The 22,894-nt window shown below is 52.5% G+C and overlaps 10 protein-coding genes across 10 annotated transcripts; 5 read left to right on the top strand and 5 right to left on the bottom strand.

The window, feature by feature from the left end:
- Nucleotides 1-379: 379 nt before the first annotated feature.
- On the bottom strand, nucleotides 380-2,666 carry HMPREF1120_04111 (uncharacterized protein; the record flags this gene model as incomplete). Its single annotated transcript, XM_009158218.1, has 2 exons — nucleotides 380-2,381; nucleotides 2,482-2,666. 2 exons carry the CDS (start codon nucleotides 2,664-2,666, stop codon nucleotides 380-382), a joined length of 2,187 nt encoding a protein of 728 aa, XP_009156466.1.
- Nucleotides 2,667-2,888: 222 nt separating this feature from the next.
- HMPREF1120_04109 (uncharacterized protein) lies at nucleotides 2,889-5,497 on the top strand. Its single transcript, XM_009158216.1, has 2 exons — nucleotides 2,889-4,893; nucleotides 4,950-5,497. Exon 1 carries the CDS (start codon nucleotides 4,128-4,130, stop codon nucleotides 4,488-4,490), a length of 363 nt encoding a protein of 120 aa, XP_009156464.1. The 5' UTR covers nucleotides 2,889-4,127; the 3' UTR covers nucleotides 4,491-4,893; nucleotides 4,950-5,497.
- Nucleotides 3,335-3,957, bottom strand: HMPREF1120_04110 (uncharacterized protein; the record flags this gene model as incomplete). The annotated part of the gene is made up of 2 exons (XM_009158217.1): nucleotides 3,335-3,637; nucleotides 3,709-3,957. 2 exons carry the CDS (start codon nucleotides 3,955-3,957, stop codon nucleotides 3,335-3,337), a joined length of 552 nt encoding a protein of 183 aa, XP_009156465.1.
- Nucleotides 5,498-5,563: 66 nt separating the features above from the next.
- On the bottom strand, nucleotides 5,564-6,863 carry HMPREF1120_04108 (salicylate hydroxylase; the record flags this gene model as incomplete). Its single annotated transcript, XM_009158215.1, has 2 exons — nucleotides 5,564-5,969; nucleotides 6,025-6,863. The coding sequence occupies 2 exons, from the start codon at nucleotides 6,861-6,863 to the stop codon at nucleotides 5,564-5,566; spliced, it is 1,245 nt and encodes a 414-aa protein (XP_009156463.1).
- Nucleotides 6,864-7,550: 687 nt separating this feature from the next.
- On the bottom strand, nucleotides 7,551-8,935 carry HMPREF1120_04107 (uncharacterized protein). Its single transcript, XM_009158214.1, has one exon. It carries the CDS (start codon nucleotides 8,562-8,564, stop codon nucleotides 7,704-7,706), a length of 861 nt encoding a protein of 286 aa, XP_009156462.1. The 5' UTR covers nucleotides 8,565-8,935; the 3' UTR covers nucleotides 7,551-7,703.
- Nucleotides 8,683-12,695, top strand: HMPREF1120_04106 (G protein-coupled receptor 157). Its single transcript, XM_009158213.1, has 4 exons — nucleotides 8,683-9,100; nucleotides 9,295-10,931; nucleotides 11,006-11,781; nucleotides 11,833-12,695. The coding sequence occupies exons 3-4, from the start codon at nucleotides 11,260-11,262 to the stop codon at nucleotides 12,580-12,582; spliced, it is 1,272 nt and encodes a 423-aa protein (XP_009156461.1). The 5' UTR covers nucleotides 8,683-9,100; nucleotides 9,295-10,931; nucleotides 11,006-11,259; the 3' UTR covers nucleotides 12,583-12,695.
- A 187-nt stretch (nucleotides 12,696-12,882) lies between these two features.
- On the top strand, nucleotides 12,883-15,318 carry HMPREF1120_04105 ([acyl-carrier-protein] S-malonyltransferase). Its single transcript, XM_009158212.1, has one exon. It carries the CDS (start codon nucleotides 13,066-13,068, stop codon nucleotides 14,236-14,238), a length of 1,173 nt encoding a protein of 390 aa, XP_009156460.1. The 5' UTR covers nucleotides 12,883-13,065; the 3' UTR covers nucleotides 14,239-15,318.
- Nucleotides 15,319-15,445: 127 nt separating this feature from the next.
- Nucleotides 15,446-18,688, top strand: HMPREF1120_04104 (ring finger and CHY zinc finger domain-containing protein 1). Its single transcript, XM_009158211.1, has one exon. It carries the CDS (start codon nucleotides 15,689-15,691, stop codon nucleotides 17,942-17,944), a length of 2,256 nt encoding a protein of 751 aa, XP_009156459.1. The 5' UTR covers nucleotides 15,446-15,688; the 3' UTR covers nucleotides 17,945-18,688.
- A 236-nt stretch (nucleotides 18,689-18,924) lies between these two features.
- On the top strand, nucleotides 18,925-21,593 carry HMPREF1120_04103 (aldo-keto reductase). The gene is made up of 3 exons (XM_009158210.1): nucleotides 18,925-19,408; nucleotides 19,496-19,948; nucleotides 20,256-21,593. The coding sequence occupies exons 1-3, from the start codon at nucleotides 19,279-19,281 to the stop codon at nucleotides 20,762-20,764; spliced, it is 1,092 nt and encodes a 363-aa protein (XP_009156458.1). The 5' UTR covers nucleotides 18,925-19,278; the 3' UTR covers nucleotides 20,765-21,593.
- Nucleotides 21,013-22,842, bottom strand: HMPREF1120_04102 (uncharacterized protein). Its single transcript, XM_009158209.1, has 3 exons — nucleotides 22,533-22,842; nucleotides 22,301-22,434; nucleotides 21,013-22,219 (listed from the first exon to the last, which is right to left on the bottom strand). Exons 1-3 carry the CDS (start codon nucleotides 22,581-22,583, stop codon nucleotides 21,202-21,204), a joined length of 1,203 nt encoding a protein of 400 aa, XP_009156457.1. The 5' UTR covers nucleotides 22,584-22,842; the 3' UTR covers nucleotides 21,013-21,201.
- Between the last annotated feature and the right edge of the window lie 52 nt (nucleotides 22,843-22,894).

Genomic DNA, 22,894 nt, shown 5'->3' with positions numbered 1-22,894 from the left:
ATGCACAGAAAGAAATGAAAAATAAGAATAACGCGTGGTGTATCTCAGTGAAATACCTCTATGATTAAGAAATGTGGATATGGCCTCGGTGTTTGATTAAACATGAAGTTGAATCTCCATGTTGGTGTTTGTGGATGTTTCGATATCAGCGTCTGTGTTCATTGTGCTGCGCCGAACTTTGTGGGTAATGGTTCACAACTCGAACATGAACGATATCGTGTCAATAAATAAAGACACACAAGTACGGCTTGTGCTCTCTCAGACTGCATATTGAGCTGGTAACCTTTCCCTTCGTTTTTTTGTAAGGATACTACTAGTAGTACAACGATTGCCCTTTTTGCAGTGCAACCGGGGCCACATATCAAATATGTTTTCCGTGTCAGTCCACCACGTTGAGGTCACCCACACTCTGTTCCAGCCCAGTCTCTCTCAAACTCGATGCTGTGCTCGTTGTCTTCTTCGGCCTTGCTTTGACACCAGATCTCTTCTTCTGACGGCCCGCCCCAGTGGCTGAAGTAGGTGGTGGTGCCTCCGTGACCCATCGAGCAATAGCTTCTGCGCGTTCCGTTCGGAGAGAAGTCCCTCTTCCTGCATCTCGAGAACCCAGCCGCGGTGAAGAACCTGTAGATGCACCATCACCGCCAAGTGTCTTGATCCTGGCACCGGCTCTCAACGACTCCGGCGTCGTTGTCTGCTCGTGGCCGTCCAATCCATTCGAACCGGCTTGTCGATTCTTTGGCTGACGCGTGCACTCCGACACGGCAATTGGCAGCCTCGAACATAATCTGTCCCAGCTGTCATCTAAGCCGAGCCAGTTCTGCGATCGACGCAAAACCTCGACCCAATCTGCTCGGGCGGGTGACCGTGCCTGCAGAAAGACAGGGTAGCCATCGCATATGCGCGCAATCCGGGAGACCATGTGTGCATGCCGCAGAAGTTCCTTGGTCGAGGTCTGTAGCAGACAGTGGCACAACAACAGAGAATGTAACACATCCATCAACAGCGGATGGTATGTGACGGCCTCGGTGAAATCTGGGAGCGAAAAGACCGGGTGGTCCGGGTCAGGATCTCGTTGTGGATGCGACCCGCTGTGAGACGAAGGTACATCGTCAGGCGGAACGGCCGCAAAAAGGACGTTCAATTTATGAACTTTTGGTTGTGGCGGTGGAGGCAATGGTTTCCCAGAATAACGGTCCTTGGTGGCTTCGTATTTGGCCAGTGCTTCGGTCAGTCCAGAGCGGGCATGGGAGTCAATGTCGAGAAGCCGTTCACCTCGCGACCCGTCGCCCCTCGCAAAGGTGGTAGAACTAAGTCTCTCCAAGAACGCATCTGTGTATTCTGCCGACAGGCCGGGCGTGTAGTCTAGATGGGACAAGAAGGCTGTGTAGTCTCGAAGAGCTCGCTTCGTGTACGCCCGGACGAATCTCCGTGCCTCTGCTCGCTTTTCCTCTAACAGAGAAGAACCAGCAGCCAATGTTTGTGTTTCCACATCCTGCCGCCGGACATTGTGGTCCAACGCCCGCCGAACATTGTCGCACGCCAGGCTAAGATATGCCCCTGCACGATGAAAGAGTAATTGAGCTTCCAGACCGCTGGGCTGGTCTCTCTCCGCCACGCGGGCATCGAGACGATGTTCGCGATCACGCACCGTATCGGCGTCGAAGACAACAAGTCCCTGCTGCTGCGACTGCTGATGATACAGCCTATAAACGGCCAGGCCGTCGGTACAATCCCGTACGGCAGCCTCACAATCGTCCTTGAAGACCCGGGCGACCGCTCGAGTTCGATAGGGCGATGCCTCGGTAGGTTTCTGGCGGATGACATCGTTCAAAGGGTCGAGAGTCGTGTTCTGCGGCATGGCCAGCGAGGGCACTTTCTCGTGGAAGAAATGCACATATTGGGCGTCGGCGTCTTCGCCATTGCGCTGCAAGACGTGTTTGGCCACATCGTCAATCGCCGACGCTGCCTGCATTGTAGCCACACTGGCGGCAATCTCGTCGAGTTGGTATGCATGCGACAGCTTTTGCGTCGCATGTTCTCTCATGCGGTGTCGTCGTTCCCGACTCAATTTCGCATGATGTCCTCCTCCGCCTCCTCTTGCCGATCCGATCCCCAGGATTTCCGCATCCGTTCCGTTGAGGATCCCGTTGGCCGCGCCCAAGGACGTATGTAGCCCAGCTGAGGTGGTGCCATTGGCGGCGCGGACGGCTAGACTGGTGGCATCGTCGATCAGTCTTCGGATTTTGACCAGATCGAAAAACACCGCCGGATCAATCGGTCTGGGACGGGGGGACCAGAAGTTGCTGAACGCTAGACTCTCGAGGACCTCGGGTGGGAGATTCAGCCATGGGCCATGGTATGAGGACGTGTGTCGCCAATGTCTGTAGGGACGGTCAGGTCAGCCTGTTAGAATCTCTACCCACTTCCCATTTATGTTGGTGCTCTGGGATGGGCATTGATGGGAGTCATGGACCAATGTACTTGTTACGGCATATCAACAAGGACGTAGGGGACGCAGATGCCTCCGTTAGTCGTTCTTGCGATGTGGACTGTTGCGCAGACAAAAGCTGTTGAGGCTTTGTAGCGACTCTTGAGCTCGCGGTATCCTCAGCTGGTTTCTCGGTGGACTGTAGCGACGCTTTGGGTGCGGATTTTTTCTTTGTCATGATCTGCCTGCTATGCAGACCCTGCTAAAGCGACCCTAGGTCATGAGTGGGTTCACGGCAGTGGAGAGAGAGAGAGAGAGTGATATTGTTTTGTTACAAAGGTTAGAAACGATCTGCGCGGCGGAGAGGTCGTCGTCACATTTCAATCGACAAAAAACATGCACCAACCGCAGCGAGATACTTTTTGTCTCGGATCTCGCTCATTGGCGAATCCTCCATCATTGGATCTATTGCAGCCATAGGGGGCACTTTTCATTTGCTTGCAGTAGACGTAACTACTTTCTAGGGAGATTATGAGACTGGATTCCTGCATTGGTCCGCAGTTGTGTCACCTAAACTGAAGACCCTGACTTGAAGTTGTAGCATGGGATTTCATGTCTGCCGTCGAAACACACCGCTCTACCACCTTTCATAGTCGACCTGCCTTCAGGGCGTCCTCATTCACCTATCTCGTTTTACGCTTCAACATTTACTTGAGCAGCGTCATATTTCACTGAGAAATGGCCGAGACATGCAATGATTGCTGCCCGAACATGTTCCACCTCCAACAACTCCGTCATTAGAGCCTATAGGCTTCATCGCCAACTGTATCTAAGTCAACCAGATTACTTTCCAGCCTGAAGATTGAGCCTGTAACTGATCTACAAACTCGTCGGGCCTTTTCAGCCTCATTTGCGAGTCGGCGAGCCACCTCCGGCAGGCGGAATAACTTGATATCCCGTGTCAAGGCCCCAAGCGATGCTGTTGAACTCGAGGTTCACCTGGGCGATTTGGCCCGCGTCGCTCAAGGTGAACAAGTTAAACCCTTTGACTTCGTACTGCCCAGTTCCGATACCAGTGAAGAGCCAATACCAGAGAATCTTGGTGCAGCCGGCAACAAGGATCTCGAGAGTATTAACACCCTCAACTCCCTGGGCACTCAGAACACCGTTGATGTACTCCTGTTTGCCGACAAAGGTCGCGTTTCCAAGCTATAAAAAATGTTAGGTCCTGCAAAGAACACACACGCGGCTGATAGTGGGTTGTGGAGTCCCAGACTTACCGGTAGACCCTCAAGCGACAAAATTGAGTCGCTGATCTCGGTATAGTTCTCGTCGAGGAGTGCTTGCGCAGTGGCATTGGCGGCCGTGACATTGGTGTGAGTCAGTATGGAAATGTATTGATTGACAATTGACTCGGCCTGGCCCTGTGACAGGCAGTCAGAGTAGCAGTTTCCGTCGCGTTTGGGCAATGCCGACGAAGCGACTGACGCCACGATAGCGAAAGGCGCCAGGAGAGAGAATGGCTTCATTTGGATGTAAGGAGTGGGATCAGGTTGAATCTCAGATATCAGGCGAAGAAGCGACGGCTGAGAGTAGAGCGACGCAGTGGTGAGGGACGACTAACATCCAGGAACGGGAGCTTTCTTTATAGAGCTTCCACTGCTTACCTGCAAGCAAAACAAACAGCGGCGGCGGCTTGATGAGATGCCAGGACTTTGCAAGGATCATCCACTGCAGTTCCCCTCATGTCAAGGGAGAATGCATGCAAGGCACAAGTAAAGAAGTGCCGCGGGTGAGCGAGAATGTGCGACAGCGTCCACCACTTGCCGTGTTGACCAGGGCAAAGCTGACTTCCTGCAAGCCCTGCAAAGGAAGCATCATCCATAGCACTTCAACTGGCCGCATTCTTTCGTCCGAAGACATGTACTCAGCGCGCGTGCGTGGGTGGTTGGGAGACATCGGCTTCGTACTTCTGCACGATAGGCTTTGGTGTAACCATGAGGATCAGGGATCTGAGATTGAGATAGTACCCAGGGCTGCATCTGGAGCAGTCGGAACATGAATGTGTCCACTGATGGACCAGACGTGTACACACCCCCACCGGGAGGACCTGCAGAGACGGGACACAAATCTGATATCAAGTCCCGCCATGAGGAGAAGAGAAGCTTTTTTGACTCCCCGCTGCTGCTATCCAGGGCCCGCTCCGCAGTCTGAAGGAGGCTGAGGGAACATATTCTCCACGGGGAAGGGCGAGAATTGCCAGGTCAAGCTGGGCAAATCATCCCAGTCTGAGGTCTCCTCTTCCGCATATCTTGATGTCATGGATTCCAACCACGATGCTCCCGAGAAGACAACCAGCGGGGTTCAAAGTCCCTGTCGTCCGCAGTTCAGACCTGCGAGTCGAGACGGGTTCTGCAAGCCCGGCTTGTGGTTTTATGAGCTTTTGGGTTATTAACTCAGCGAAGGTAAGCAGAGAGATAAAGTCGTAAATGAGAGCTAGCCATTGATCACACTTTCCCAGGAGTACAGCAATAGCTGGGACGTCAGCAACTATCTGGATCGTTCGCAACATACCTCGTTATTTAGTGTGCGCGGTCGACTGTAGGAGCACTGGCAGACAAGCTTTGCGGGAACTGTGACTGGATGTGATCAGGACGTATCCAGCCCGATGCTATGCTTCGCTTGCCGCCCTTGTCCCCTGTCATGTCTCACTTTCCGTATGCCTGATTTGCTGCGCCGATAGATAGAGTACAATACAAAGGGAAGCAATGCAGCTCAACACAGCAAAGACCTGTAAGGTTAATAAAGCCGCATGCATCCTTGAGCGGGTGTTCGTGGTGTCAAGCCGACGCCTCTACCTACCCAAGGTAGGTATCTAGGTATGATGCTGTGTTCGCTGGAGGGATGTCGCTTCCAGGATCTTGTCGGACAATACAACTCTCCGTAGTATGGGCAAGACAAGCGTACACCACTTGCCGTTTCATATACATCCGCATAGACGGCAAATATGAAGAGATGAAAGTATCTGTACAGCGGACATTCGCATCCATGTCCAAGCATGGCCCACCCCGTCCTGTGGTCCGAAGCGCCCGACGCCAGATATCAGATGTTTCTCGTTGCAAAACAAGTCCAGCCTCACGCTCCGGCCGAGGCCATAGCGGTCTTTGTGTCATAGCCATAGATGTAAGTCGTGCCGAGATCGTTGTCGAACCAGGAGAGATAGGCCCACATGAGCCACTCCTTGACGATCTGTACGTACGTGCTGGATGATGCCTTCCTGACATCGCCTCCGGTGGTGGTAAACTCAAGGACCTTCTTGATACGCTCCCGTCTGGCTGTCTGCCAGCGTCGGAGAGTAGGGGCGGGCGCGACTCCGTTGCTATCGACTAAAGCGAGTGCATCACCCAGAGTGACGCCATCCTCAAAAGCCATCGCGGCTCCTTGTCCACCAGTGGGAGGCATGGCGTGCGCCGCATCCCCTATGATAATGACCCTGCCCGATGGGCTAGTCCACGAGTTAAGGTCCGGTAGTTTGTAGAATCTGTCGGAACGCGTCAGTACAAGAGCAGCTGTTGATCGTAACACATTCAACGTACGGCCAAAGGGAGAGCGACTTCTTGTCGAGCTCTTTCGAAGCAACATGGACAATTTCTGGCCAGCCCTCCTTCTCGTGCAGTACCTGCAGCTCCTCATAAAGCCTCTGCTTGTCGTTTCCAAGTCGAGTCCATTCCTCCCGTGATCGGTCCTCGGCCTCCACCGAGGCAGAACAACTGACTACTTCACCATCGGGCGAAGATGGTAGAAACAGGAACGAGTTACCCTTGCCTAGGATCAGACAAGGCATGTGCACGTCTTTGCCAGAATTCGGTAACTTCGACCTGGTAATCTCCCCACCGATTCCCATCTGGCCGCTGAACCTGGGAACGGCTTGTGGATGGAGGTGCGTCCTCCCACGAGAGTGAATACCGTCGGCACCGACGAGAAAGTCTGCTTCCTCAGTATGCCCATCAGCAAAAGTCGCGATGACCGTGGAGCGCTCCGTTTCTTGGACATCGACTAGTTTCGAATTATAGCGCAGTTCGATCCCTCTTTCTCGAAGCAATTCCAAAAGTGTATGCCTCACAATACCCCGGAAAATTCGAAGAGCCTTATAGCCATATTTATGTTGACTGCCCATTAGAAAGGTTCCGATGCGGCTCAGATTCCGGGATGACAGGAGGTGGAACTCCTCAAAATTGTAGCCTTGTTTTGAAATCCGGTCATACACCCCAACCCGGTCCAACACACGAAGCGCATTTGGAGCCAAAGCAATGCTGCCGCCGTCCGGGGCATGTTCGTCGCGCAGCTCAAATATCTTGGAGGATATGTTGTGCTGCTGCAGAGCTAAAGCCAGGACGGGCCCGCCGAGCCCGCCGCCAATGATGATCACTTTCATGTTAGCACAAAGAATTGGATGATTGTCAAGTAATTGAATAAAGCAGGAACCTGACACGTTAGATCGCACTGAAGCCGGACGATGGACTTTGGGACATGGCACCGCATTTATACCACAAGATCAACGTCCAAGAACCGTGCCAGTGGGCATCATGCCACTCCCTGAGTTGGAAGGCTGTGAAGTTTGTGGAGACATTGACGCACGGCTGCTGGCAAACTACGGTGGTATTGTTTTCGCATTCAGCTCAGGTTCAAGCATAGGCCAGGGCTGATATTCTCGCTTGCGTGGTCTTTTTCGAGGCATCGCGAGCACCAATAATGAGGAGGTTAGGACACCCGAAACCGCTTCTGGAAGTCCTCGCGAGGTGACAGATCTAATTGAAGAAAATGTCGGTCGACCGAGTCAGCGCTCGTATCCGGGCCAGAAGGCACTGCTGATGACAAGCCACTAGACAAGTTACACATCACGAGAAATGCAGCTGGTTGCGCAGAGCATCCGCTTGGACGGTTTCTTCTCATGGCACTAACCGAATATCGAGGACAGGGCTGAAAGAAGTCGATAGAGAAAAATGGGCCAAGATCCGCCTTTCGGATACGGAGCATCGGCTTCCGCGGCGCCTGGGCTTCCGATGTCTCCTGGAGCCACTGGCACTGTCAGTGGGTTGATGTTGGTTCTTCCAGCACCGAATCCGTCTACACAGTATATCATTGAGCGTTTAAAATGCGCAACAAACAAGGCTGTACATGGTACTATCGTCATATGTCCACTAGAATATCCGGAAATGACATCCATTACGCTATACAGGTAACGCTCAGCAACGCGGTGGCTGTCCAGATACGATCACATCATCCTGTACATAACGCCAAACATGGCTCCGGCACCGGCCGCGTAAAGCATTCCAGGACATGCGGTGTGTCGTGGCCCTTCATTCCCAACCTGGACAAATCCTGTCGTCGCAGTGGCGGCGGAGGTTGCGGTGCCTCCAGAGCCGCTCCCAAAAACACTGCACTGGCTTTGTTGTAGATTGTAGCATCCCACAGAACTCAGAGAGTTGCATATGCTGCTGGCGGAGCTCATGACCGTGCCTGTTGCGCCTTGCACCGTGATCCCTCCTCCTCCTATTCCGGAAACGGTGACCCCATTTACTCCGGCGAGAGAGACGAAGCAAGACGTCGATGCAGACTGGCAACTCGAGTAGGCGCTGGTACAAAGATCTGCATTGGCGTAGGATGTCGGGATATAGATGAACGGATAGAAGTTGTTTGGAACCGTGGAGCCACCACCAGACGCTCCAGTCGTCATTGAAGTGATGCCTGCAGAGCTGGCGGTACTCGAGCTTGTTGTTCCTCCAAGCACAATCCCTCCATTGCTAGTCGACGTTCCTGTCGCTGCTGCGGATGATGAGCCTGTCGCCGAGCCTGTGATCGTCCCAGCTATTGTTCCGGTGCACACTGCATTGGACGGACAGCATGCGACATGCCCAGCCTCATCCAGGGCGCAATTTGTTCCTGACGGACAGCAGACCGAATCGACACCGAGATTTGAGCAGGAGCTCAGCCCCGAGCTGCAGCTCTGGCGCTTGACGAGAAGCGCATTATCGGAGACGGCGAAGAGAGGATCGTAGTAAGGGGAACAGTCGTTCGAGCGTGCCCGCACTATATGAGGGAGGCCGAGCAGGAAGGGGAGCGCAGTGAAGCGCATCGCCAAAGAGAAAGAGATGCGTGACGATGTCCAATATTCGCACGGGGCGGGAGGGCGTCCGTTCACCGGGGCCGCATGAACCGGCGGGATGACGACAATAATGGATGTGTGTGTACACTGACTCGAAGCTCGTTGCAGGTCGCTCCTCTCGAGCAAAAGCCTTGCGCGATCACTGTTATCTAAAGAACTTGAACTGGTACAATGGACCTACACACATGGTGAGGCTGCGCCAGTAGAATGTACGATTGCAAACTTGCAGGTGTCGATGGTTTGGCTTCGGGCCGCCGCTTTGTGGATTTCTTGGGTGGCACAGCAACCGGATCGGCCTGCAGTGGCATTGCACACCAATTCAAACCCGCATTCTTTTTCCATCACCCACAGCTGCGCACTCTTCCATATTCATTTTCATCCTCACACTCGGATAACAATGTGCTTGCTAGAGTACCTACCTAGGTATGTCAGACCATTCAGTGGTCGAGCAGCCATGCATATTGTTGAGCTATCTTCTCGTCAGAAATGACACCAACATCGTCGAGGTCAGTACCTATGCTTTTCCCGCCTACACATCCCACATGATGAGCAACACGTGAATTCTGCAATGCCGAAAGACCATCACAGGCCTTGATGTGGAATTTCTCAATCTACACTTGATCTGATCTTCTCTAAACTCTCTTCTCTCTTCCGAATCAACCTTATGCGTTTTCTTGCCGTGGCTGACTTGATTAAATAGATGCCTTCAAGTTCTCGCAGGTCGCACTACTACCTTCCCGTATGCCTTTAGTCCCTGACCTCCGGCGCTTCATTCATAGTGAGGCGATCAAACTACATTCAGGATGTCACAAAAGGTCTGACCGTGCTGGATTGTGGGAACGCCAGACCATGCATTGGGATCAGTAAAACGGCATAGTCTTTTCACGGTCACTTCTTCACAGTGTTCTTACGTTCGTCTAATACTACTTTTAGACAGTATGGTTCTCTTTCTTCTACATCATGGTGCTCAACTTGAAGAGGGCTGTTCGGTACATCTCAGTTGACAGGTGAGACTCTAGCACAACTCCCTACCACAACCGCATGAAAATTGGTGTGATAGAAGTTCGCTTCTGCTCCTTTAAAGGGGCTTGGAAGAGCCCTAGCCAAGAGCTCCAGATGTTCAGGTTAGATATGGGGATTGGAGGGTGTTTACTATCTGTGTTCGGCTTGCTTGGCTTCAACAGGACAACCATGCTTGCTAGTAGTACTCTCCCACGTTTCCTAAACAAATAGTGAATGCAGCCATGCCATAACTGATACGGACAATCTGCAGACGCTACTGACATGACAACCTCGCTTCTAGGGAGACAAAGCAGTCCCCTCCATCGTTTCTGGGCAGACTTTTCTCGTCACACAAGGTAGGCTCCAGGGTTGGGGCGCCTTCGTCTGCATCTAAGACGGGGAACCGCGGGAAAACGACTGTTAGCATGCTGAGCCTACTACTACAGGGGGCTCGGTTTCTCAGCCTTCCACACAACGCCTCTGAAGCTGCTCTAACCGTTTCTCATGCGGTCATATGGAAGGGATTCCGAGCTGTAAAAGAGAAGATCTGGCTGGCGGCGATAGGCAGCTCTGCAACTGTGGCGTTCCTGGCGGACGAACTCGAGCACAAAGACGAGCACAAAGAGCCTCATGAACTTTGTACCAGCTCTCCTGACACCAACCCCGGTCTAACGTGGCGCGCGGCTGAAGCCGATTAGGCACAGTAATAAGAAATTCAGGTACCTTGGATTGAAAATCCCGGAAGAGGCCTAGAAGTTTGACGTAAAAAGACCACGAGGAACTTGGCGCATGTTTTACGTCTTTGTGGCCTATCCAGGCCACAAAGATTCCCGGTTGCACAACATTGTACAGGTGCTTTTCCTATCTGCTCTGTGGGCTGAACGAAGGACAGCAAGACGCATCAGACAGCTGGCCCGCCGGACGCTACGGCTGCAATTCGGATTCCTACCAGCAGTGTACACATATGCACCATTATTTCGACCCAACCCGCCTCATCCCTCTGGTGCTGTTAGCTCTCATACATGTGTGATTCCCGCGCTCGATTTCGCCGGTCTCTCGCTTGGGAGTAGCGAGAAGTGGGAAAAGGGGGGGCGCTGGTTGAAAGCTGGGGTAGTGGCCATTGGCGCACCGCAAACTTGAACCCATCACGAACACACAGCACTAGCGGGCAGTGGGCTAACGAGCGAAGCTATCCGAGCGTATCGATGGCCACAAAGCAAATTCCCACGCGATGACAAGAGGTAAGCTGCAGTCAATGATTGGTGGGACGACTCCAAGTTGCTCTGGCCCGAAAAGAAATACGGTTCTTGAAACGAAGCGATCAGAAAAACTAAGGTTAGCTGTGTACCTGTGTCACTTCGCGCACGGACACTACGACTGATCTTTGCACTACTGATAACCACACCTAGGTCGGTGGGTGCTCGAGCGTCAGCCTTTCCTGTTCGGTCGCACAACCATTGGACTTTGGTAACGGCCATGGCGCTCTGGCCACCGCCGTTCCAGCCCCAAACGGTTCGATATTGATGTAAATGACATAAGGTACTGTTAGAGATCTCCAGGGTTTGTGGGTTGGCAAAAGGACTGCATACTAGTATACAGCATTTTCCACCTTTTTTCCTTGTGGGAGTTCGATGTGAAGGTTTTCCAGCTTCCCTGGGCCATCATGGCCTCCCAGTCGTATACTTCACAGAGCGACTCACTGTTTCCTTTACCAACCATTTTGCGACATGGACTCATAGCTGTCGCCTTTTTCGGCATCCTCTCACTGGTCGCCACCTTCAGTCTGTTCATCTACCTGACTTACCGCCTCTGTTCGTGGTATCTAAAAGGCCAGCTTCGAGATGGCGCCAACCAATTCTTCCTTCTGATATACAACCTTGTCTTGGCCGATCTTCAGCAAGCAGTGGCTTTTGCACTGACCGCGCGCTACCTCGCGACCGACAAGATTGAGGTCGGAACGAAAACCTGCTGGGCCAATGGCTGGTTTATTTCCACCGGCGATTTGGCCTCTGGAGTTTTCATCCTAGCAATCGCCATCCACACTTTTTTCGCCGTGGTCAAAGGCCGCCGGGTCTCCAACAAGAAGTTTGCAGCGGGCATAGTCTCCGCCTGGATTTTTGTCTATGCAATGGCCATCATCGGTGTCGGCATAGACCCACATCTGTACGTGAGGGCTGGTGCATGGGTAAGTGAAATTTCGCGCTGAGTGGAAGGATGTTAGCTAACTCGTGGACAGTGCTGGATCAACCATAAACATGAGAGCCTCCGATTGTGGCTACATTATTTCTGGATTTTTGTTTGCATGTTTGGAACTGTTGTCATATATGCCTCCATCTTCCTCTCCATCCACACACACGTACGGCGCGAGTCCGTGGCGGCACCTGCTGGTCAAGGCAGCAATCAAGTGCCATTGACGCGCGCAGCGCGCTATATGATCATCTATCCAGTGGTCTATGTGATTTGCACATTACCACTTGCAGGTGGCCGCATGGCATCGATGACGGGGAGTTCAGTGCCGTACTGGTGGTACTGCCTGGCGGGAGCGGCCATTACAAGCTGCGGCTGGCTTGATGTGCTCCTGTATGCCTGTACGAGAAGAGTCTTGATCTTCAGCCCACATGCGCCAGCTCCTCATGATATGGGCTTGGACACATTCGGTTGGAATTATTCCAGAGAAGGATTCTGGGGCACCACCACGACAATCTCAGGACCCATCAGTGATGGACAGTCGGCAAAACACGATAGGAGAGACTTCTTCAGTCGCACGACAACTCGTTCGCTTCGAGGTAGAGACTCGGAGGAACATCATCTCGCAGACCAACCTCAAGGGGTCATCACTGCAAAGACAGAGATCGAGGTTCACTCGGGTGATATCCCTGAGGGTGCTCCACGTCCCCGCTATGCCCGGTCTGATATCAGTGGCTATGATTCTGAGGGGAAGGGCCATGAGTTGGTGTTTATGAACGAAGGGGGACTGGAATTGTAACGAGCCTGGTGGATCAGATGTAACGAACACGAACCCACTCAATAACATGGTGGTATATGTCACATAAATACGAACATTTTTGTCACGATTTCCCGAACCATGGGATCTCCCACAACTGTACCAGTACGATTGAGCTTTGACGGTCAGCACCCTGGGTGCAATAATGATCAGTCGCTGTAGGTGTGAGTAGAGTTTGACATAAGAAATCAGGAATGATAGCTACACGTGACCTCGGAGTAACCCCGACCCGAGAGCTGCTCCGCAATGCTTTCCCCGATGCCCCGGTTCTCGGGCTGGTGGAATCCAGCCAACGTCTTCGCGGTCTTGAGTCTCTGTGGTTTTTACAGAATCTCGCAGTTGGCCCCCAAGTCAAGGAAGATCACTTCCACTCGTTGATACAGGGCCCTGCTCATCCTCTTCCACGTCAATGTGGGCACACGATGCTCTAGCACGACCTCCTCCTCCATCCTAAATCAACCGCCCATGATGTACAGATCCCGGCGAGCGGCCCTCTCCGGGCTGAGACAATGCCTGCGTCGACCCGTTCGGACCTATGCAAATGTATCGGAGACGCCTCTGCGGACCGCCCTCTTCTTCCCCGGCCATGGAGTACAAAGAAAAGGCATGACGCGGTCATGGGTGGAGGCGTTCCCTAGAATATGTAAACCGTTCTTAGAGGAGATGGATGATATTGTGCATTGCAAACTCTCGACGCTGATCGACGAGGGACCGATATATATGCTGGACAAGACGGAGAATGCCCAACCGGCGATCATGGCAGTATCCGTCATGATCCTGAAGGTGCTCGAGCAGGAATTTGGGTTCAAGACGGAAGAGGTGATCAATGTCACGCTAGGCCACAGCTTGGGAGAATATGCTGCCCTCGTGGCTGCTGGAAATCTGGAATATGCATATGCTCTTGACTTGGTGCGCAAACGCGGCGAGGTGATGGGAGAATGCACGCGAAAAGCCAAAGAAGAGTCCGGGGAAGACTTTGGGATGGTGGCGCTGGTGTGTGAGCCGGAGCAATTGGAGTCATTGATTGCCGCGGTCAAAGAATTCCTCAGTCAAGGCGCTGAAGGTGCCAAAGACGATTCGGCGGCATTGCCGGCGATCCAACAGGTCGCCATTGCCAATGCCAATTCCAAGAATCAGATTGTCCTCAGCGGCAGCTTCCAGCGCATTCGCAATCTGTTGGTCCACATTCGCGAGTTTGGCGGACATGATCCCAGAGCAGTGGAGCTGAAGTCGCGGTCGGCTTTTCACAGTCCCATCATGATGCCGGCATATGAGTTCATGAAGAAAGCGCTCGATCCGGATAAGGTCATCTTTCCTGGCCGTGTGCCCTGCATCAGCAATGTAACCGCGCGTCCGTTCAGTTCCAAGGAAGATCTGATCAATAATCTCGCCCGGCAGGCTATCGACACTGTCCTCTGGTGGGATTCAATCAAGTACTTGGATCGACAGGCTGGAACACGTCGATATCTCGGCGTGGGTCCTGGGAAGGTCGGCCGCAACCTGGTGTCCAAGGAAGTCGGTCGGTCATCGGCCAGGGGCGGTGGTGTCTGGTCCATTACAGAACCATCGGAGATCGAAGAGACTCTGCGGTCGTTAGAAGAGGCCTTGAAAGAAGATCAAGCTGAACTTCAGCATTAAGCACTTCATGGAACCAAGTGCTGGGGGACCGCCATGGGATGAGTTCTTACGCCTGAGCCCTTGAGCAGCGTGGAGGTGGGGATGGCACTGATATTGAAAGGAGTGCACGCAAAGAGAGGTCTCGGTTGCTGCAATGGGATGAGTGATTGATCGGGAGTACCGTGACTCGAACACGTATCCCAATGGCAGTGAAGAACCAGGGGGGGGAGACTTTCGTTCCCTGGGATACCAAACTGAATGTCACATGAGCTTTCCAAAAATCAAAGCTTATTAACGAAGTCTCCAAATTATGTCCCCAACGCAAAGACCCCTAGAATGTGAGTTCAGGTCAAACCACTTAGCCCAGCGGTCACGACAGGGCACTCACCTAAGTGGAAGGCGGCGAGCTTCTAGGCGAAACGGTTCACCAGTTCGAGTCACGGTTCGATCCATCCGACTTATTGTGTCAACTTGCAACCACGATCCCAGTCCAGCGAACCCGGACTAACGACAACCCTCTACTACTAATTCTAACCCTGCGAACCCGGGTTGACACCAACCAGCGATCATCAAACGGAAAACCCCTGCGAACCCGGGTTTCACTTACCACAACCCCCATATCATCAAAGGGGTTTGTGGAAAAGTTTTTGTTTTTCCAGTTGAAGTTCATTTTTGTTTCCTTCTACTTGATATGCGGCTGTGGGAGCTATATTGAGGATATAGTGAGGTTGCCGGATTCTGGTTGTTGCCACAACAATTGACGCCCGGCAACGGCCATCTAATGGACTAAACTCGAAGTGTTTCGGGTGTTGCAGGATTTAGCGGGCGTTCATCCATGTTAGTTGCTCTATGCTACCTGATCATGTGATGAATATTGGTTACACTCTCAATTACCCATTGTTTTCCTCTAATTATGATGTCGAGAGCCGCCTGCGCAAGTCAGCATGTCAACTGACCTGGCGCGGTGTATGCGGACATTATGTGCGCTTCGTGGTCGAATATAAATTCCTTTAGTGGCACTCTGCTCTTCAGTCGATGCTGTTCTTAACGTTGAGATGCAATAGAGACATGATCACTTTACAACGATGATATTGTTGGGCATTTGGGTTGACCTCTTCCCGGCTGTGGTATACCCTGTTGATGCCAGCCTCGCTGAGTAATCTTAGCACGTGACTCTATCCTTAAGAACTCGATATATCACATGTCAGACGACTTTGCGTGCGGGAACCGAACCCACCTGCGCCGGCCACGAGCTGGTCTGCTTCCGCTCACTTGTTAAGTTTGCCACGACGTCAGACTCGCTCGACTCTCTCTCCTTTCCACATGTTTGCTTTCAGCAGGGATCTTGCTCGCTTGATTACATACTCTCCGAGTCCTTTGCTGGCACATGCTCACGCGACAGACCGATAACACTCACAGCGGACACACGGCGCACCCAACCGACGCTTAGCATGCATACCCTACCTGTTCAATGAGTGAATACCTCCCTTCGTTCATCGTCGAACCTGTCCTGCGCCAAGCACGGCGATTCTCCCGACTCAGCAACAGCGCGGACGAGTCGCCTAATTTCCCGCCTACAACCGTCCCAGACCTCCCCCGTTGGCATCCCTCCCGGCTATGGAGCACATCGCCTCCTCCTTCGTTGGAGGAAACGGAGGGGGACAATGAAGAGACGACCGTGCAGTCCATTACGCGGACCATTCAGCTATGGGCGAACCAATTGAACAGTCTCGATCAATATCCGTCTCCTACCCTCGAGGCTATGGATGACTCAACCCACGAAGCCTCACATCCAGCAAGCGGGGATGAAGATTCCAGTAGCGTGTTTCCCCCACTCGAAACAGAACCCGCGCAATCAGTGCGACCGGTCTTGCTCGAAGACCAGCGCACCAGCAGTGAGACTTCATTAAATCCCGCTCAAGAATTGTCGTACCGGTCACGAGTCCATGAAGACAATACGAGACCTCATGCGGTCTCGGATCCGGTCGCCGCTGCCCCCACAGAGTCTGCGAGGAGTAATTTGACGGACATGGTACGAGAAGAATATACTAACACCATCTCCCGTCGAAGAGATGGATCCGGGGCGCTACCAGAAGATGATGGGATGGGACCTCTCCGACGGCAAATCCGGGCCATTTGGGACGGGCCAGGCACGCCTGCGGAAAAGTCGAGGTTTGTACACGAGTTGATGATGGCACGATATGATGCCAATCGAAACAACCGTCATGATACAACGCCCTGGCATTCAGTGGATCCTTCTCAACGGCCACGATCCCCGAGCTCGACGATGTCGGGGCCCAGCCAGGAAGCCATGTATAACCTCACTCCAGAAGACTTGGTGCCCAGTTATGCGCCGATGGACGAGAGTGTCACTGAAGAGCTAGACTCGTCGGAAGAGTCATCCAAACCGCGACCGCAACTAGGGTGTGTGCATTACAAGCGCAACGTCAAGATGCAATGCAATATATGCCAGAAATGGTATACATGCAGATTGTGTCACGACGAGGTGGAGAGCCACACATTACCGCGCCGGGAGACCAAGAACATGCTGTGCATGCTTTGCAACACGCCGCAACCGGTGGGCCAATTCTGCAAGAATTGCCACGTGCAAGCGGCGTGCTACTACTGCCCGGTATGTAAATTATGGAACAACGACCCGGCCAAGTCAATCTATCACTGCGACGACTGCGGCATCTGTCGACTCGGCGAGGGATTGGGCAAGGATTTTTTCCATTGCAAGAAATGCGCGGCATGCATGTCGATCCAAGCGGAAAGCACGCACAAGTGTATTGAACGAAGCACCAAATGCGACTGTCCGATATGCGGCGAATATTTGTTTACATCGAACAAGCCGGTGGCGTTTATGCGTTGCGGGCACAGCATTCACGAGGCGTGTTTTGCCGAGTGGTGCAACACGAGTTACAAATGTCCGATATGTTCTAAGAGCATCGCCAACATGGAGAGCCAGTTTCGCCGGCTGGACCGACATATTGAAGAACAACCCATGCCGGAGGAGTACCGCGACAACCGGGCGTACATCTTTTGTAATGACTGCAACAGTCGCAGCGTGACAAAGTATCACTGGCTAGGGTTGAAATGTGCCATCTGTGACTCGTACAACACGACGCAGTTGGAGCTGCTGGGGGCGGATGAGACACCTCAACTGCAGCAAGCTCAGGAACGTGCTGCTCAACAGGCCGATGTCTCTGAGGCTGCCATCACGGCCAGTCAGAGTCGAACGCCGCCCGACCAGATGACCCAGCCGGTCGACATTGCTCGCGCCGCTACTGCTGAAGTCATGCCACGCTCGGTTGATACCGCAGTGGATATGATGCAGTCTCCCACTGGAAGCAGGTCGTCTTGGCTGTTACCTCGTTCACCCACCACGCGGTCAACCAGGTCGCTGTCCCCGGTGGTTGGGAACGGGAATTACTTTGGAACAGGCCAGCAGCGCCAACCGGAAACTCCTCCGGCCGTGATGGCTGCCGCCCAGCGACTCCTCAGGTACGGAACTGGCGGACTTAACAGCAATGATGATGATGACGATGATTTGGACTTTTGGGGTCGACCTAATTCACCGCCTCGGCATCAAAGTGTCTCGCAAGACGATCTCGTGTCCGAACCTGATTCGGGCTCTCAGTCTGATAGCAGTCGTGACGACGATGCTATGGATGAAGAGGATGATGAAGAAGATGAGGATGTCATGGATTTGTTTGGTCACCGGTGAAGCATGCAAATGGCTTTGTGGTTGTTGGAGTCGAACGAACTAGATCCAAACGAAAGAGAAGATCACCCATGGAACAAAAAAATCAACTATCATGAACAAAAAGGGCGTTTGTGTAAGGTGGGTGGAGTTTGTGCGCATGGCATCCTTGAAGTTGCATGTACTCTATTTCGGGTTGGGACCATACAGTGGCCGGGCGCGCAGGAGTTGGAAGTACAAAATTGCATTGCATGGGATGCGATGAAAACGGATGATGCTCATTTTATGTTGATTCTGGCTATCTATCATCTCAATTCCAAACTCGACTTTTGTAGGAGTACCCCATGGTTCTCTCTTGATGTTGGCACCACCTGTCCCTCTCGGCCATATGTGTGTGATACAGTATCTCTCAGATACCCACAGTAGGACCTATCAGGTTACGTTGGTTGGTTGATGGATTGTTTGTTGGCCGTTTTGTCTATCGATGAAATGATACCACGCCATTCAAGTGGATGTCTACCTACAGATCAGGGGGTATGGACACTCATCAGTGTCGATCCGCGACTGTTACTACCAGCATGTCTCAGGATGGCATGAAGTATCTTATTACTCCCAGGGTGCAACAACAGTACGAACCAGATCATGGAATTTAGGCCTTGCAAAGTCCGCTACAACCGACTACACACGATAAAAACACCACTGCCACTCCAGCACTGAAGCCGGTCATATCCGGTCGATCTAGTAGTGGATACCGTCAGCAGCATACAGCAGTAGCACACCTTCTCAGTGCCTTCAAGTTGTACGTGTTCCAAACTTGAATAATGTCCAAACAGTAGCAGTCAATTGGTGAATCCGCTCGGTCAATCTCCGCGCGCGATTGAAACTGAAACCGAAGTTGAGTTGATCTGCTCTAAACTGCGGATGACAAATCCACCGGACGGGAAGCCGGCTATTCGATCAACACCTCCACCTCCATCACCATCATGACCGCCATCAATCACCCCCGACTGCTTTCTCCAAGCGTCAGGGTTGTAGCCATGAGCACTGCACTGCAGTCCTCGGATGACAGAGTCTCCTCGGTTCCCATCGGGGTTAATCGTCCCTTCTATGCTAAAGTCCAGACCTCAGCTGTCCTGCCAGGGACTGTCCTCAAATAAAGTGAGTGATGAGACGTTGTAGTACGTATACATATACTGTACATTTCTACTCTAGCGAGTATATATAAACCATCCTTGGTATTCCTCCATACCCCGTCCTCAAATCCATTCCACCACCTCCTCCCAAGTTTATCTCCCTTCCCTGTTTTCTGCTTTACCCTCTGGTCGGATATCCCCTTCCCTTTCCCTTCCCTTGCGAAAATGGCCGAATCCAAGTCCCCCCTTCCCAAATCCCTCCAGGAAAGTCTAGACAACACCAAAGTCTCGTACGCCCAACTCGGTGCATCGGGCCTCCGTGTGTCGGTACCCATTCTGGGTGCCATGTCATTTGGTAAGTACGGACCCTACTAGTATAGACCCGAGACGGGCGAAGAGTCAGACCCTCGTAGGTACAGTACTAACTCGTGGTGGTATTTAGGCCACAAAGACTGGCAACCCTGGGTCCTCGACGACCCCGACCAAGTCGACGCGCTCCTCAAAGGCGCATTCGACCGCGGCCTCAACACATGGGACACCGCCAACGTCTACTCGAACGGCGTGTCCGAGAAACTGATCGGACAAACCATCAAAAAACACAACATCCCGCGGCACAAACTTGTCCTACTTACAAAATGCTTCGGTACCGTCGGCGAAGAACCCGGTATTCTGCACATCAAGTATGGCGACGAAATGCGCCGGAGCAAAGACTACGTCAACCAAGGCGGACTGAGTCGAGCTGCCATTTTCAACGCTGTCGAAGCCAGTCTTGAACGTCTACAGACAAGTTATATCGATCTTTTGCAGATTCATCGCTTTGATCCGACTGTTCCGGTCGAAGAGACGATGAAGGCGTTGCATGATTTGGTGCAGGCCGGGAAAGTGAGGTATATTGGTAAGTACCTACAAGAACGAGCACCACGAGTATTGTAACACGACGCCCGAAATTGCCCCTCTAGTACGAGTTATCTCTCTTCACGCAATCCCCTCACATCCCTTCACAAATTGCGCAAAGAGAAGAGAGATGACTCGTACTGGTTTGAGTGCCTGGTAATGGTGGAACACCTCTGCTTCCCAGTATCTCACCGAGCGGTGGCACACCTGGATAATCCTGGTTGATTACGCTCGCATTGCGCTCGCTACAACAACTCGCTAGGCACACTTTTTTTTTTTGGTTGAACCTCGCTAACGCTTCGGTTCAGGCGCCAGCAGCATGTGGACCTACCAATTCATCAAACTCCAACAGGCCGCCCAGTCCCACAACTGGACCCTCTTTGTGTCGATGCAAAACCACTACTCGCTCTGTTACCGCGAGGAAGAGCGCGAAATGATCCCCTACTGCAAAGAGACAGGTGTGGGCCTTATCCCCTGGGCGCCCCTCTATCGAGGCCACTTGGCCCGCCCACTAACGTCACATCAAACCACCGCTCGAGAAGAGAGTATGAAATCCAACCCGATGTTCGGCGAATTCAGCGGCGCAGACGTGAAAATTATTGAAAGAGTGCAGGAACTTGCGGAGAAAAAGGGCTGGAAAATGAGCCAGGTCGCTCTCGCTTGGATTATTCAAAAGGGAACGATTCCCATTGTGGGCTTTAGTAATCTGGATAGATTGGATGAGGCTTGTGGAGTCAGAGGGAAGAGGTTGAGCGATGATGAGATAAAGTGGTTGGAGGAACTGTATCGGCCCAAGGCGATTGTTGGACATTCGTGAATAGGAGGAGAAGGGAAAGGAGAGTGAGGTGTGGTGGTGGTGATGCTCACTGAGAACCTCTCGGATAAGAAAGGGTTGAGAAGACATGGATGAAGTGCATGAGATAGTAGTACCTGGTAGTATTGTGAACAGAGGGAGAGAATGGAATGGACTGAACTAAACTGGAGGGACCCTCGGGACTGGAATTACATACCTAGGTACCGAGATAACAAGTACCTTACGTTGTAACATGTCCTTTAGGACGCCGACTGTGTGTTCCCAATCTGAAGGCATTTTATTGCACGGCACGGCATGGCATATGACTGATAGACCGTCCGTCCTTGTGGATACTAAAGATGATTACGATATACCTAGGTATACTCTAGGTGTCTAACGCATCACAGGGTACTGTATCTACAAACAGTACAGCACTGTGCAGCGTCTATTCTATCCGTCCATCATAGCGTACGCTGAACAACACGAGGTCCGAGTCGTGATGATTGTTGTGATGCCGAAGAAAATCCAAACCCTCCTCTTCCAGATCCATCGGGTCCTCGAGGCTCGCGAATAGGTTGCTGCGGCTGTTGCCGTTGCTGCGGCGGCGCCTGGGATGCATACAGGTCGGGAGATTGAATGAGATTCGACAACCTTGAACTCGAGCTAAAAGTCGAATTCGAAGACGAGATTATTCCTGGATTTGATCCCGTCATCATACCATCAAATGCATTTTCGTAACGCTGTTGTGGCTGTTGCTGCTGCTGATGTTGTTGGTCATATATAACTCCCCAATTTGAATCCGGTCTAGGGGCATATGATGGGTCGTATAATTCACGTTCACGTTCACGGTCGCGAGTTGGTTGTGATTGTGATTGTTGCTGCTGCTGTTGTTGTGATGACTGCGACGATGGCGATCCTCGAGACCGCGTCCTCGAGGACATGGCATGTCCTCCTGCTGCGGTTCCTCCTCCACGTCGCCCTCCACCACCCCCACCTCCTCCGCCTCGCATTCGAGCTCGATTCGGCGTGGCCGACCTTGACCCCGGCGGCGTGAGACTCGAAGGCGTTGATGTCCCTGAATGTTGGTAACGCTGGTGTTGCTGCTGAGAAGAATGTATGCTGTTATTATTCTTAGTACTGCTTCCCTGCTGCCCTGTATTCGGTCCAAAAAGCTCCTGTCGCCTCTCATCGTACCGGCGCTGCTTCTCCTCGCGCTCTCGCGCCGCTTGCGCCTGACGTTCCGCCAGAGTCTGTTCGCGGGATTTGACTTCGTCTTCATCGTCCTCCGACGACTCCTCCGCTGCTGTTTTATTGTTGCCATTCAGATCTAATGCTTGTAAACCACTCGTAGGCGGCTTGGGCGGTTTCTGGATGATGGGGCCTTTTCGCGACAACAGGATCGGCGGGGGCTTGAATTCGGAGCGTAGAGGTACGACATTGCGCGATTCCAAAAAGTAGTTTGTCTCTTGGGGGCCTTCACTAGATAGACAGAATGATGTCAGAAACAAAATGAGAATGATCCTGGCGTGGGAACTCTGGTCCCATGGTGTGGGTACGCACGCTTCCGCCCATAGTTGTCTGTTGAACTCGGCCTGTTGCGCCCGCCGCTGCGCCTTGGTCACCTTCGACGAGACCTTTTTCGGTTCTCCGGCCACGTTGGATTCGCCAGTGGGAGGAGGAGATGTCGGGTGTTTCTGTCCAATGTGCGCCGTGAGTAATGTGTCCCATGAACTGAACAATCGGTGCTTGATGATCGATCTGCGTTTCAATCATGTCAAGGATGAATACGAACATCAGCTACTTCGGTCCACTCGTCCTGCCACGCGTCCACTTCCTTGCTCATTCTCGCAATCTTCGCCGACCAAGATAATTGAGGACCGGAGGGAGGAGGCGGAGGGAGAGGCCGCAATGCCGGAAAATTATATGCTGCGCTGCGCTGTGCTATTTTGTCCAGTTGGGTCGGACGAGAGTGGTCTTGCGAAGAGTTATTGACTGGACGGATTGATGTAAAGGTCAAAGTCGGTCAACCAGTCGGTATCAGTCAATCCCATGGAAAGAGGACGTGGGGAGACTGGAAACTTGGACGTGAGGTCAAAAGAAATGGGTGGAGAATTAATTGCATTGCTCCGAGCCGCATCGTCACAATACTAGGAA

This window comes from Exophiala dermatitidis (genome assembly GCF_000230625.1).
Source record: "Exophiala dermatitidis NIH/UT8656 unplaced genomic scaffold supercont1.3, whole genome shotgun sequence".
Taxonomy (NCBI): Eukaryota; Fungi; Ascomycota; class Eurotiomycetes; order Chaetothyriales; family Herpotrichiellaceae; genus Exophiala; species Exophiala dermatitidis.
This window is presented reverse-complemented; position numbering and strand designations above follow the sequence as displayed.